The 16,480-nt window shown below is 39.6% G+C and overlaps 1 protein-coding gene across 2 annotated transcripts; it reads right to left on the reverse strand.

The window, feature by feature from the left end:
* Nucleotides 1–441: 441 nt before the first annotated feature.
* Nucleotides 442–13,276, reverse strand: LOC308144518 (CMP-N-acetylneuraminate-beta-galactosamide-alpha-2,3-sialyltransferase 1-like). 2 transcript variants are annotated; one of them, XM_080515642.1, is made up of 7 exons: nucleotides 12,889–13,276; nucleotides 7,484–7,799; nucleotides 7,192–7,388; nucleotides 6,927–7,106; nucleotides 5,972–6,017; nucleotides 5,758–5,877; nucleotides 442–3,415 (listed from the first exon to the last, which is right to left on the reverse strand). In XM_080515642.1, the coding sequence occupies exons 2-7, from the start codon at nucleotides 7,766–7,768 to the stop codon at nucleotides 3,248–3,250; spliced, it is 996 nt and encodes a 331-aa protein (XP_080371768.1). In that variant the 5' UTR covers nucleotides 7,769–7,799; nucleotides 12,889–13,276; the 3' UTR covers nucleotides 442–3,247. The 2 variants fall into 2 exon arrangements, with proteins under 2 accessions (XP_080371768.1, XP_080371769.1); XM_080515643.1 differs by lacking the exon at nucleotides 442–3,415 and adding an exon at nucleotides 4,024–4,148.
* Nucleotides 13,277–16,480: the final 3,204 nt, after the last annotated feature.

Genomic DNA, 16,480 nt, shown 5'->3' on the forward strand with positions numbered 1-16,480 from the left:
TTGTCCTAATGCTGTAGCTAAAACGTTGTGCAGCCACTTTACTTTGCCGTTCAGTGGAGTCATTAGCCCTGAAATCAAATCTTTCCCCACCAAGTTTTTACATAAAGCATTGCAACTGGGTCCCAGTACTGTGGCGACTGTAAAGAAGATCCAACTGAACCAATTTGGAGTCTTTTCAGGGATACAGAACACTCCCAGAGAAAAACCCAGCAGGTTCTGCACTACTTCCATCATTCCTATGTCTGCTTTTCATAAACAAAGCTCAGTTATGTTTGAAACATTGAGCTGCAGGAAAATGTATTCAATTTGTTTTTCTTTTTTGAACTGAGCTCAGATTGTCGATATGCACTCCACCCTTTCTCACCACAATATCTGGGGAACAAACCTCTATGAACATCAGACACATCTGCAACATGTAGAATCAATTTTATTGATGGTACAATTAGTGACAAACAGAATCAATGCGCACAGAATTTAAGGAAAAAAAACGTTTTAAAAATCACAAATGTGCACCAAGCACACGACCAACAAGACAAAATTAACCTGTAGATGAGTCATCAGTATTCAAAACATGGAGACCAGTCCGTCTGTTTAACTTTGAGGTATATAAACTTGTTCTCCCGCGGTCTTTTCTTTCCACGGAGGTGGAGATACAGTGTCTGTAAAATCCTAGCTGTGCATAGAGAAGTCTGAACCATTGACGAGAGCAGCGTTTCCTTGAAGCTCCTCTCGACTCCCTTTGGAATTTGAAATCTTTTGGTTGGTGTGTGTTCATCTGAAGATCATTGGAAATGCTCACTCGGTCAAACCCATTAATAATTATGATAACAATGGTCAATTTCATTTGGATTGCACTTTAAGAAACTCAAAGAAGATCATTGTAAAATCAACAAGCATAAATGGAGAAACACCATTACCATAAAGTCACTTTACATCCATCTGTTATTTTGTTACTGTCCAACTTTCTAAATATTTACTGATATTTTTGTGCATTTTCTGTACAATATTTACAATATACAAATACAAAACCATCATTTTCATGTCTGCTCAAGTCAAATCTCTCACAATATTTATGTCCAAATCAAATTTTCCCACTTCAACGTTGTAGTTTTTTATGCTTTTCTCGAAAGGGGAGAGTTCCAGTCTCTGGTGCTCCATAAAACTACTTCCTGTCACTGTGGCGCTTCTTTGGAATTGAACCTGGGATTTTTGAAGACGTCTGTTCCTTTCAAATTACAGTGACTTTCTCTTTTGTCAAACCTGATCGGGTTGGATGAGACCATTCCTTATCAGACAGTTGTGTTTACATGAAGCTATTTAATTCTTATTTATTTCTGGACACAAGCATTGGCACTGAAAAGACCCGAACAGAGACACAAGAACTTCTCCAGGTTTTCCATCAACGGTAATTTGTCACTCGCCTGTACGTACTTCTACATAAAAATATTTAGTGCTGTCAAAAATAACGTGTTAGTTTAATTAATTGATTTGAAACATTTAATTCGTTAAAAAATGTAACATGTTTTGTTTATTTTGGTTTGTTTCACTCCCTTATCGGAGCAGCACAATGAGCAGCGTCTCTGGGTGCAGCACTGTGACTACAGAGCAGCACAATACCGAGTGGAACGATATTAAGGCAGAAAGTTTCACTTTAAAAGTTTCCTGACGACTGGTTGAGAAAGCGAAAGTCATTAGCTTTACTTTGAAAAGCCGAATTTGACGACCACAGTAGTAATTCTGCAGCAAAGTGGCAGGTTGCCATGTTAGCTGACCAGGAGCCACCGTACTGGTAAAGCTGGAGGAAATACTAGCAGGTAAAATATACATTTCTCCTCTTTCTCTCGCTTTGTGTGTGTGTGTGTGTGTGTGTATTACAGTATATTATTGTCACTTTGTTCATGTAGGAAGTTACAACTTTGTTTCTAGAAACATTCAAAATCTCAAAGTGGTGGACCTGCAGTCTAACAAAAGCCAGACTTATGTTAGATGTTTATTAATTAATTCATGTTTTTATTATGTTGCTGATCTTGGAGAGAAACAGTTTCACCCAAAGCTAAAAGCACGTTATAAAAATAGTCTTTTAATTTAAATATAGTCTGTGTTGAGTCGACATTAATTCCCTGATTTTCCCTGAAAAAACATCATTACAAGCTTCAGTCTTCAGGAGAAAAACAATGCGAATCATCGCAATTAATTACAGAAAATTGTGCAATTGATTTTTTTTTAATCAATTGACATGAAAATATATATTTAGGGTATAAGATCTTTCACAGTTGGAGCCTTTACTGGATTAATTAGCTTTTGCCAAAACAGACCTAAAGCGGTCAAGTGTACCTGAGAAAACAATAATGTTCTTAACTGCTTGCTTTTTCCTACATGTTCACTTTTTAAAGTAATTTCACCGGTGTCGGTTCAAGCGAGGCCTTCTTTTCACACGACTCCTAAATTCAGGAATCTTCCTACGTCTGGCGTTATTCCATACCCTTCACAAAAGTGCATTCATGTTGATAGACATCAAACGAATGTCTACAGTTACACACACGTACAGTATATACACCATCATGCTTGTGAAACACTGCAGTGTCCGTATCGCTTGAGCGATTCCAGCTTGTTTCATCCAAAATAAACATTAAAAAAAAAACCCACAAACGATGCAGACCAAGAAAATGTGCACACCGACTGAGGTCACATGAAACGGTAACATTGAGCCGAACCCGTCCGCACCAGCTGCAGTGCAACAACTCACCACCAGAGGTGCTAGTGCAAACCTGTCTGCACTAGCACCTCTGGTGGTAAGCTGCTGTATTACAGCTACAGGGTTTAATTAAAAAGTAAACGTAACTGCAATCAGATCTCTTTCTATATTATTATTATAACAAAAGTTTTTAAAAAAAACTGCTGCTCTGAAGAGAAATGCGAGTCACAGTCGTGACCCACTACTGCCACCTAGCATACAAAATGGCATTAGTTTTATGTACTTATTTGACAAAATAATAAATAATGACAATAATTAACAGTCTGAACCGTTTCAACATGTTTGGAGAAAACGGCTCAATTTAAGTTGGCAACAAGTATGATGACGGGGGGGAAAAAGTTTTTTTTTTTTTAATTTAGTGAGGATTTCACATAAATTGAAGTGGATCAGATTATTGGAAGATTTAAGGGTTTTGGCCGGACTAATAATGTGATTGTTCTCTGTTAACGGCGTGCAGATAAAGTGTGAATGCTTCAAATACAGAGAGAAGAGTCACACTCCTTTATACAACTTGAACTTTCCTTGCTGAGCTAAGCGCTGGAGGACGTTGTACTCGTGTTGAGCAGGATGGACTCCGTTGACCGACTTGCTGTTTCTGAGCATCTGCCAGTAATGAGACCAGTTTCCTTCATGGTCCGCTCCGAAACCAAACACGTGGACCTGCGAAGACAAACGGCAAACACACTGTACTTAAACTTTCAATGCCTTTTTCCAGCAGCACGTTTCACCTTCAGTTGTTTTCAGTGGACAAACGCAGATGATTCTTTGACTTCTAACAATCCACGGACGAGCATTTCAGGTGTGTCACGACGATCAGTCACTACTGTTGATCGCCTGGCATGATTATGGTGACATATGTTTATGTCATCACATTGAAATGTAATTAACTATTTAACTCAGTGCTCCACCATTTATTTTTCTCCCGCTGCTTATATGATTAATATAAACGTTCTGTGACATAAATAAATTGAATGCAGACTCACTTGGTTTTAATTTCATGCAGTAAATCATGAAATATGTGCAACTTTTCGCAGTTTTACTCTCCTCCCATGGATAATGGTTTCAATAAATTGTGTAAAATGGTGTTGCTAAATAAATAAATAAATCCTAATTTAAAAAGCTATATTTTTAGAAACCTGGAGCCAAAATGAAAAAAATATATAATGTTCCCAAAAATAACAAGACTTGATTTTAAACCGATTTATTTGACTTTAAAAAACAAATATAAAAATATAAAATAATAATCATAGTTATTAGTGACAGTCTTTGTCGTCACAATGTTTCCAGAAGCTTCTCAGTGTGCATCGGTTCCCACGCAGTTTTAAATGCTGCACCACTGACGTCTCTCAGGGACGATGCTGCCATCTGCTGGTCCAATGAGGAATTACAGCCACTCGTGCACAAAATATACAGAAGTCAAAGGAATGCATGTGGAGACGTAGGAAAATTAAAACATTCAGAGAAGAGTTTAAAATGATTGTTGGAAACATTACAGATTGGATTGTAGGCCAAAATCTTCCTGTCAGGTTGATACTTACAAAATCAGAGTTACAAAAGAAATTATTACAATTATAAACATCAGTGTGGTCAGTGCGATATCTGCAGTTTGGAGATTATTTAAAATGAAGGAGAATGCCAAAAATTAAGGCAGACTGTAAATTAACTTCTGCTAAAATATGAAGAGGTGACAAATAATTCATGCGACACCAGCAACTTAATCAGTCATTTGGACCAGCAGCGTCCGCACCATGTCACTCATTAGTTTAACTCAGATGTCTCCAACTTTTATGACTAAATCAGACATATTTTGTGATTCACTATCCTGTACTATATTTTTTTTAACCAATTTTATTGTGCACTGTGTGTTTTTATCTTTATTGTATTTCTATCCTGTACAATGTGTGATTTATTCTCCTATCCTGCTTTGCTGCCGCTGTGAAAATGTAAATTTCTCCATCTGTGAGATTATTAAAGGATTATCTCATCTTGTCTTATCTCTTAAAGAGCTCATGACATTTTCTGCAGTTTTTGGACCTGAATTTAGTTTCAAACTACTTCAGACGATTTTGACCTTTTGGAATAGAATAGAAAATTAAATTAAAATACTAAAGTCAAAGAGGGAATTTCCTTTCATTATTGCTCAACATTGAATAAATAGAAACAAAGTTGAACATCAACTAAGACAGGATAACACACACACACACACACACACACACACACACACACACACACACACACACACACACACACACACACACACACACACACACACACACACACACACACACACACACACACACACACACACACACACACACACACACACACACACACACACACACACACTACAGGGAGGAGTTATAGTCTTATGCCCACAGAATGGAAAGAAGGATATTTTAGCTATTTTATTTCTGTTCTCAACAATTTGTCTTGTGTTTTTTGTCCATTATTAAGCTTTTTTCCCTTTTTCTATTAAATCTCGCCTTTATTCCCCCAATTTAGTTATTGTGCTTTTTATAAACCCTACTTTCATCCAATAAATAAAAGTAATTTTGAAAGTGACTCTGCTGTGTAAATAAGATATTTATTAAAGTATAATTTAGTGAAAGTGAAATGTGCTTTTCTCTCACAGAAACAGAAAGTTAAGCAAGAAAAAGTTCTTTGCGTTAAACTTAAAAAAGAGAAGCTGACGAGGTGTGTGTCTTTATTGAGAATAATTGCTCCAACCGTTCTATGCCCACCTACTAATAAACAGAAATCCTTATAATATCCATATCCTGTTCAAAGACTGTAAAGTTTTATTGATGCCAAACAGTAAAACAATCAGCAGGGAGGACGATGAGCAATCTGCAGCACACTTACACCCCTCCACAACAAAAGGCCAACGTGTTTCAGGGGCTGAGGAGAAGTGACGGACACTTCATCCACACTTCCACATTTAGAACACTTCAATCAAAAGGTTTCACAAGAGAGGGTCGACCGTAACCTACAAGTGAGCTCACCTCATCGCAAATGTGCAGAGCGAGGATGAGCGTCATGAAGCCTGTGGACGAGTACCGGCCCTTCCTCTCCAGCCAGAAGTCGTGGACGTGCCTCATGAACGCCGGGTTGACGACCATCACCTGTCACGACTCGCAATGAGCCTCCACGCTTATTTTTAACCAACAACTTCCCTCGCAGACCCCAAAGTTGATCTGTGTTGTAAATGATACTCACCAACGATTTGTTTGCATGAATCTTTGATCTGACTGCTGTATACGACCTGTGGGAAACGAGGGGGGGGGGCAAGATGATCTATGAAGTAGAGTAGTAAAGTTCCTGCGTTTTACCCGAAGGTTATGAATACATTTCCTAAAGCTTCATTTGTTAACATTGTTGCGCAACCATCACAAACTCCAGGCAAGTTGCTCAACACAGTCAGAAAGTGAAAAATTATCTCTTTCCTCTTCCATTGCAGTCGAGTATTACGTTTGTATCTCAGTTATGCAAAAGTGGAGCAGTGGTGAGCCAAAATGGTCCTCCCCCTTATTTGCTGACCTATTGAGACTTTTTCTTGGATAAGTCAGCTTTTGCCCGCAATCAATTCTTAACATTAAAACCTGGGCTTTCTCTACGGAGTTTGTATTTTCCATTGATTTTAAAACGTGCGCTTGAAAGTTGATTGTCTACAGCCGTCAATGTCGGTGTGCGTGACTGTGGCTCAGTTTACACAACGTTTCATTTAAAGATGGATCATTTTTGCATTTTCATTTCAGAAGTTTTACGTCAACGCCCCGGGGGCCGCGAGCGTTTCCAAAAAGTTGTGTTTCCGCCAGTCTACATGGCGATGAAGCTCAAACATTTTTGAAAAGTTGCACCTTAGCGCCGAGCACCGTTGTCGTGCAAACAAAATGTATATTATTTTGTACTAATGATTGAAGAAATATATATAATATATATAGATAACTTGCAACAGCAATCTTGCATAAATACCATAAATTGTTTAAATATGTATAAACAAATAGGCCAAACTTTTGGAACGATTCGTGTTGTTGCTACATTTTGCCTCATCGTTGCTACATTTTGCCTCATCGTTGCTACATTTTGCCTCATCGTTGCTACATTTTGCCTCATCGTTGCTACATTTTGCCTCATCGTTGGATGGATGCACGAATTCAGATGCGATACTGACCTTCCAGTGAACCCCGTTGACAAGGCCTTCATGACCCACTGGAGATCCAGCAACTTGAATGGAAACAACACGAGATGAGTGTCGCTCTCTAAATCCGAGGCACTCTCTGGATACAGCGCTCGATGAGTCGTCTTGGTTCCGATGTCTTCTTCGTAGCCTTTTGTCGGACCGAAGTTCATTCTCAAAGCAAAGTGGGAACCATTTCATGTTAAATTTGTTTTGACAAAAAGGCCAAACTGTTAAAAGACGTTTACTAGGCTTTTACCTTATGACGACATCTTGTGAATCTATGATCTTTCCGTAGCGCGCTCCCTTCAGATTATGAGAGTTTCCCACCACGGCGCATGTCCTGCAGCGGTCCGGACTGGGTTTCACCAGATCTGGATCAGCTGGGAACATCTGAAACAGGCTCTTCACTGTAGCTCGATAAGTGTCGAGGCTGCATGTTTCTGACTGCAGGTACTAACAGACATCAAACAAAATCTGTTAGACAATTGCATACAAAGCACCTCATCTTGAGTTCCAGGTAAATACGAGTGAGAAGCGATGGAACTTACCCTCCACCAGTTAAAATTATCCTCTGAGAGACTGTATGTATTTGACAGAAACGGCTGTGTAAAAATCAAGCGTTGCTCGGACAACTGTTTGTCCTCCGTTAAACATGTCACACAAGAACACAAAGTCGTGTTTTTCGAGGCGTCGGACCACAGAGGGACAAAATCCTCAGAGTTTGACTTCTGCATGTGGAACCAGTCGAAGGAAAACATATAATATGTTCTGGAAAACACTCCGATCCCGGTGAGAAACAGCAGGACAATGAAGACCTTCCCTCTGGTCATCATCCTGAACGCTTCAGTGGCACACAGCTCCGACCTGGAGGCAGAGAGACAGAAGGGTGGAGACGTTAACTCAAGATGTTCTCCACGTCACGGAAACAGAAGGGCTGTGAGAGGGGACGTTTCCAGAGTGAGCGTTAATATTCTAAAATATCTTCACATCAGTATTATCTGAAAAGGGTTTCTTAGTCATTTCTGCCAAAAGCTAGCGAAGGAAATGAAGATTTATTCTTTTATTGGAGTTAAACCGAGAAACAACGCAAATATTTATTTTGTCATTTGGATGAATCATTGTTTGCGCTCTTAGTAAACAGTAAGATATTGTCGAAACAATGTTGAGCAACATGTAAGAAGCTTCTGCTTGAGCCTTTAAATTTTTCAGTCTTCTATTGATTGAGGTCGGCCTGGATGTTGTTGATATTTACGCAAATGAATTGAAGGATATAAACACTGTCAGTTTCCTGTCCTTTGCAATAAGAAGTGGCCTTTCTCCTGAAACTACACACATCGTTTTCCCAATCGAGCTGAACTATACTTCCATTCAACGAGATTGGGATTTGGTGTGGGTAATTGGATTTTGCCTTTTCTCATCTTCAATAAATAGAATGGTTAATCCGCCTTCAATACACAGACTGACTCAGTAGACATTTTGCCAGCGTGCCGTGCCGGAGGGTTGATCAAGGAACAAATACTGCTGGTACAACAAAGTCGGAGGCTGGAAGAAATGATTAGAATGTAGGCCGGTTCTAAAGAAGTTGTACCCAGTATTTCTTCCTCCTGGAGCCTTTGCCTGATCTCAGATTCACCGAAACGTTGGCAGTCGAGCAACATTCAGTCAGGCACGAGCAGCCGGCAGGTAACGTGATCCTCACGTTTACCGTCACCAAGTGACCACACTGCATTCGTCTTCTGTTTGCAACACGACAGCCGCTGCAGAAACCACCGATGTGTTCTACCGAATAAGTAGCGCAGGATCTTTTCGAGCCAGATTGCACATATTACTCAGTGTCATCAAAGCTCCTTTTTTACCCAATTCTGAAGAGTACTGAAGGGGAAGTACTGCCAGCTTTGATCCTGAATGTTTCCTTTGACTTTTAGAGGAACTCAAAGGTTAGAGGAACTCAAAGGTTCAATTTATTTAAAATATTCACATCTGAGCTGCAGGGAGTCGGTAGAGGTGTTCGCTCTGCATTATGGATGTCTGGGTAAACCCAATCCGCTTCTGCGTCCCAACATAAGATGTCAGGTGACGACGGAGGTGTTTGGTTAACGAAACACCACACTAAGTTGAGAAGTTTGACATTTCTGGATGGGAATTATAACGACTCTGACCAGGACAACCTTAGGCCTGTTCACAGACGCTGCCAAGTGAAAATGCTAAACTTTTGTTGTGTTTTAGGTGTGTGTTTACACGACAACGTTGCTTGGAGCCACTGAAAATGAAACTTTTTGAAAAGACTTTATGTCAACGGAGGGAAACGCCACTTTTCTGAAACACTGATACCGTGTGTGACGATTGTTGTAATCATTCCGTCAAATCAAATCTATCTTTATTTATACAGCACGTTTCAAACAAAGGTTGTGGCACAAAGTGCTTCATATACTGTAAAAATAAACACACACACACACACACAACAAAACATAAAAACACTGCAGAGAAGAAAGCGCAAGAAGAATTCAACCATAAGAATAAATGCGCCGTGTGCTGTTCTCTGATAAAGTGGACATTTACTGCGCCATCTGCTGGATCGCATGTGGAGACTTTTTTTTTTTTTTTTTTTTTTTTTTTTTTTTTTTTTTTTTAATCGTACAAACAGATGCTGAGTGGAACCGAAACAATAAAGAAAGACCGTTTCTACGTTTGCAGAGTTACTGTTCTCGCGGTGCTTCGGGAATCACCACGTCAAATAAATAGACAAATAAAAACAGGCAGTTTTATTACATGAAAGCAGCACCCACTAGTGGTCGCCCATGAAAACGACCTCATTGTCAAAACATTGCGGTCTAAACGCAATGTTTTGTTTTGTGAATTTGGGGCCAATGTAACGCAAACGCAAAATTCACAACACAGCCCACTGCTCCAAACTTTTTCTGAAACTTCGCGCATTCCACTTGAACCGTCGTGTAAATGGTGAGTTACGTCTTTATTTTGTCGCAAACCAACACTTCTTAATTCATTCAGCAATATTTTTCTTAATGAATCTATTGTTGTTGTTTGTATTTAAGGGAAACCGAGCCGGTGCAGCAGCGGTGTGGCATTTAAAAGGACTTTTCTTCCATTCGTCCATTGTTGGGTAAAGTGTCAGGAATTCACACTGAGGTCATGAATTTTCATGTCTGTTTGAAGCAGGGGTGTCAATTATTCATCAATGCCAGCCCACTAAAGGGTGAAATCCAGCCAGGATGACATTGGGACATGTAAAAATTACAAAGACTGGGATTTATCATCAATGAAATATAACCTGTGCAGCAAATCTATTCATTGATTAACCGAGGTTTGCATGTTTCAGCTTATCTTATCACACTCCGAACGGAAAGATCCAAAGGCCAGAATAAAACAGGTGACTGTTTCTCTATTACTGCACCTTATATTAGCGATGACATTCAGACTCAATGGAAAACCAAGAGGCCCAGTGTTTTACCCATAACCACAAAGACATTTCATGTTTTATAATAACTTTTTTCATACATTCAAAATTAAAAAAAAAAACATTCTCCTGTTATCTTGTGATTCCATCTAGGTTGAATGCAATAAATAAAAATAACCTCACTATTTCCAAGATGTCATTGAATGATGTCAATACTGAAAACAGTGAATTATATATTGGAAAATTAAAACTTTATAGAAGATGAATGGGTGGATTATACACGCTATTCTTTACATATGAGATGCATGAACATATAAAACCAGTCTTCTGTTTGAATATATTTTCAATGCATGTACAAGGTATGGGTGATATCAAACGAGAGTGTCATTATTACAATTCTGACTTTGGTTGTTGGAGAGAGAATCTGATACTTGATCCTTGTAAAAAATGTTGGTTACATATTGAATTCACCACTTAAACGGAAACAAAGTGGCAGTTTTTTCGTTAAATTGAGGATGAGTGAAGAATTACTGTGCTGAGAATTAATTTCTACATTTGCGTATAAAAATTGACTTTGAACAAAATAATCTGAGCGAACATATGAATAAATTCAAAACTTATTATAAATAACAGCTTATTATTTGAGAACACAGCATAGTGTTGGTCATGACCAGCTAACCCGACACCGAGTCAAGACCCACACCTTGAAAATGTAGTTTTGAGACTCTTATTTGACCACAATGTGTCAGAAAGAGACCCTGTGCAGCTCATCCCCTCGACGGCCTGTCACCTATAACCCAGCTGTTTTTGCATTTTGCATTTTGCAGTAACGAAGGCGCCCGTCGGAGTCGTCCGACTCGTCCAACCACTTTTCCCTGCAGATACGGCAAGTGTCTATTTCTACTGTAGCAGGAAACCAGTGCTTCACAGTGACTCTACAATGATTTAAATACAAAAACAACGCTGACTTGGGTCTATTTGGGTGAGGTTTTCTGAATGCGAAGCTGAACTCCTGTGAAATCCAGGCTTTCACAACTACTTCCTTATATACCAGTCAGCTTTGTGAGCAGGTATTGTGGGAAAACCAGATCATTCCTCCACCTTGGTGTGTCGTTACCAGTGTTGCCACAGTTACCTTGCAAAAGCACTATTTAACTATTTACTCCCTCAAAAGTAACTTACTTTACTGATTACTAAAAGTAATTTAGGCTACAAGTTACTTTTTTTTTTGTGACTTTCGGCAGCTGTCGACATCACCCCTACCCTCTCCAAATAAAAATGACAAGTGGTTTTGCTCACCACGGAGCCGATGCCGGCCTCCTGCACCACGTTTATACAGCTTTTAACTTTTGACCTTCATTCTTTGTTGTATTTTTATCTGACTCGTCATTTTATTATCAGCTTTTTACAATTACTGGTATTTATTCACCCGGTGATGTAGTTTTATTCTTCCCATAAAATCAATGACTTCTGCACAGAGAACAACACTGTTAATGATTTACTAACCGACATCATCTTCAGAAACCTGCAGCAAGGGATTCTGAGGTGAACATTGCGCCGCGGCAGCACCAGTGAAAACAACAACATTTGACCGATTCAGCCAGAAAAAAACATTTTAAAGATATATATATATTTTTTTTTTTTTTAATGAGTATTTCAGCTATGAGAAGAGGCTTAAACGTTGTGGAGTAGATTGTAAACAGTGTGTCTCGTGCAAAGCCAGACCTGGAGAGACCGTGTGAGCAAACTATGATGCTGTAATGTCAACAAACCTGAGTTCCCAAAATATAAATGTTTGAAAAACTGGTTTGTCGGAGACTGATGAGGAATTTTCTTCAGGAAAGTTCTAGATTTGCCAGAGATGGACATCAACAACTGAAATTGGCTCCTACATTTTTCACTGTCCCTGTGTGGATTCTGGTGGAGGAAATTTAAAAACAAAAAAAACTCCCAATACAAAAATAAATAAATCCAGAACAGACATTTTTCCATCATGTGAATTTTTTATTTGAATTATTGTCACTTATATTTGATACTCTCAAATTGAGTTAAGTCTGAAACTTTCCATTCATGAAAAAAGCATTTTCAGAGGAAGGTTTAGGGTTAGGAGATAGGAAGATAAATACTTTTCATTTGATTCCTTAGGAAGTTTGAAGAAATGTAGAAAATAGGTCAAATAAGCATAATTAGTGTTGATATAAATGTGTGCTTTTTGATGCTGCTGTCTGTAATTAATATACTTATTTCAATTTATTTTCTTCATTTTTCCTCTTCCAATCTAAACAAACAGGTTGTTTTTTTTAATTAATGATATTATTAATACACAATTACACGTTTGAACAAGTAGGTATGAATACAAATAGGTACATTTTTATTGGTAGGTAGAGGCGGTACCCAAACGAAGCCAATATGAATAAAACGGAAGTTATGTATTTAAAAGAAACCATTGTGAAACCATTATAAAACGCAGTTTCCCCCGGTTTCAGTCCATCACACTTCATCTTCAGTTTGCTCCCCACGTGTTGATCATGTTCTCACCGTGTCGCGGGTGAACGAGCCCTTCTGGTCCGTCCTTCGGTGACCGGAGGGAGGCTAATCCATGTGCGCTCCGCCGCTCCGCGTCCGTGCTGCCCGACGGAGTCTCACCTGAGCGCGCGGCGCGCTCGAGACACCGGGACGCAAAGAGGTGTGGCCACTCGCCAGTGCGCACAATCCATGCAAAACTTCACTTTACAGGAGGAAAGAAGAACTTGACGTGTGGTGCGCATTTCATGCGTGGAGCGCCGTGCGCGCGTTAGAGCGCAGCTTTTATTATGAAAGGTGCACGCTGTTTTTTGTTTTTTTCCATAAGCCATAGACGTTACACGTTTCGTTAAAGTATATGGTACGATTAAAAAAAAAAAAAAAAAAAACATTTTAAAGTATTTTAAAGTTCAACGAGTTTATATAGTAGTATTTTTGGTTTTGTCACGCTATGTAACTGTAGAGGGGTGTCCAACTCCGGTCCTCGAGAGCCCCCATGTCCGGCATGTTTTAGCTCTCTCCCTGCTTCAGCGCACCTGGATCTAATGATGATGTCATCACCAAGGGTGTGAAAAAGCCCAATAACGAGCAGCTCATTGCAATCAGGTGTGCTGCAACTGGGAGGAGCTCACCCCTGCAGGGCAGAGGCCCTCCAGCACCAGGGTTGGAGACCTGCTTGTGACGTGTCTGTCACTGTCACTTAAAAAAAAACAGACCCGCCTTGTCCAGGATCCAGCTCATCCAGCTGTTCCAGTCGCTGTGTGTCATGGGACCAAATCACCAGACAGGAAATGAAGACTAGTGTTTAGCACTGCCTTCATGAACTCATCTCGTTATCTACTGAGCGAATCTAAAAACACACACACAAATGTGGCGAGAGGTGGGAAAAGACATGCTCCACTGGAGTACACAAAGTTACTGTAAGCAAATTCTGCTTTTTTCCTCCAATAAATATACGTGCTGCTTTAAAATTATTCTCAAGTAGGAAAACATATACAATAGTGGTACTGTAAAATGAATTCACAAAATAAAAGTGTTGTACTGCAGAATTGTAACCAAAATTAACCATTCATTCATTCAATCATTTATTCATAATAGAAAAAAATGTTTTGTGGTTAATTCCTTCACACTTTTCATTTGACAGTTTTACAAGTCATTTTACAAATCCACCTTTATTGCTTAATGGAACAAAGCAATATGACAAATCCCAACGAGGTCAATCCACTCCTCCAACCCTAACCCTGTCCTTCTGCCCATCCATCCATTTATTTGTCTATTTGAGAAGTATACATTCTGCTCAAAACGAGTGGGCTGAAGCAAGAAGCTTATGAGCGCCTAGCCCCAAATTCAGTGCAATAAAAAGTGCATTTTACACTCGTATAGAAAGAACAAAACATCAACAAAAGAGAACTTGTTTCATTTCAAACGACTATATCAACATGGACTAAACTTACAACACACACACACACACACACACACACACACACACACACACATAAGTTGATCCTCCGGTCAGACCCGGCGTAACCAAGCATTCACGTGTTGAGTCCTGATGCACATAGTTCAGACTTCTCTGGAATCATGCGTTCTGGTCCAACCGCTTGAGTTCAGATTGGATTTCAACTTCTATGCCTGACTGTTCAACCTCGCCAAAGCCCACGTGGTCAGATGAGTCTCAGTGGTTTGAGAGTGAAAGCGCTCTGGTGCCTGTTCACACTTGTCTTTTGGGCTCTTTGCCACACATGACTGGATCACCTGGAACACACGCTGGTACAACCAGGCCCCAAGTCAGTACAGTCACACTCAGGCTCCAGGAGAGGAAGTCAAACAGCCTGAAACCAGAGGCAGAGTCACAATCCCAAAATAAGACGAGAAACAAAATGTGAAGTATGGCGAACATAAAAACAAATAAACAATGACATTAAACTGGAAATGGGAAAGATAAAATGAATGATTTCAAGGTTATTCCCAGGTTAAGTCATTTTAATACCTTCTATTGTGTGAATCCACTGGGTGCAATGCCTGTAAGCGTGGTCTGAATCACAATGGATTATTCCTCTCTGACATCAAGTCAGCAAAAAGTGCCGATTTCCTTCCTTGAACATGTACGACATCTATATGTACAGATCGACTGTTGCCTTTTGCCATTTTATACAATTTTCTGCCACCAATATGTTTTATCCAGAAGGAACTACACAGGAAGTCTGGCGTCTGTTCAGTATGCACAGCTTACCCCGAGACGAGACGTGTCCACACAGAGTTTAACACTCGTCCATCTCAGGAATCTGTGGAATGAAATGTGGTGTGCCTCAAGGCTCAATTTGAGTTCCCTTCCTTTTTATTATGTACATGCTTGCACTTGCGAAGTGTTAGAGCCATGAGCCATGTCGGCAGGTGACATATCAACTTCCACAGTTGTGCTAAAGATAAACATCTATCTATCCATCTCTAAGTTTCTGTGTCGCCTGATGGCTAAAAACTTTCAAGTGTGTTTCAAACTTTGGATAGCGGAGTATGTTTTTCAGCAAGTAAGTAAAGTTTATTTATAATGCACTTTTAAGGGAGCAATAAAAACAAAACATAGCTATTTCATAAAATACGGTAGAAGTGGGAAATCTATGTAGCCAAAAGCTTTTTTTTTTTTTTAATAAAAGTGTCTTCAAGTGCTTTTTAAAAGAAGCTCAACCTCCTCATTAAGGAGGTTTAACTGTCATATTTCACCAATAAATGTTGGAGTGACGGTTATGTATTTGTATGCATGTATTTATTTATGGTTTGCATGCATGTATTTTACCAAACTTTTCACAAAAACTATTCCCCCTAATTGCATGAAATTTCCAGGGATGATCTGTCTTCATCCAAAGATGGATTAAATGTTGAGAGTGATTGGGTCAAAGGTCAAGGTCGAGATCACAGAAAGGTCAAAAAAGTATTTTCGTCATAACATGATCGGTTTTAACACCAAAATGATCAGTTTTAATTCCGTATCTTCTCACATACCACACGATGCAGTGGTGTCACTACCCTGGTTAGTGGTTGGGGGTCAAAGGTCGGGGGGGGGGCATACAGAAATTGTGAAAGGTGTTATACATCAGTGTCAAACAGTAGCAGCATGAAGCAATTCAATCCACCATGACAGATGTTGGAAGCAACGATGTGGTGGATCAAATAGCCATGTAATCTATCGGTTTCCATGGTAACAGACGTGGCGTTGGCGAAGGTATGCGCTCTGCTGCGTGCCCGTTCTAGTTATCATTGTAATGCTCTGCTTTCTGCTCCCACCTTACAGCAGTTTCAATGTCTCTTATTGGTTACTAAATGTTCTCATGGTGCTCGACCTTCGTATCTGTGCAGAAGGAAACATGAACTTTAGAGTGCGACTTTCAGTATTAGTGTCTTTATTCATGCTTGAATGATCAAAAAAGGGCCTCCAGCTCATTTTATTAATTTATTTTGATAATCAGGCGATTGTATGCAGAATGCTGGTGCCAGCAACTCATACAGTGGTTTATACAGATAAATAAATAAATATTATCAGGTTCTCAATGGTAGTACAATTCGGGGGGGGGGGGGGGGGGGGGGGGGGGGGGGGCTGAAAAAAATTCTG

Source organism: Blennius ocellaris (genome assembly GCF_963422515.1).
Source record: "Blennius ocellaris genome assembly, chromosome: 20".
Lineage (NCBI taxonomy): Eukaryota > Metazoa > Chordata > Actinopteri > Blenniiformes > Blenniidae > Blennius > Blennius ocellaris.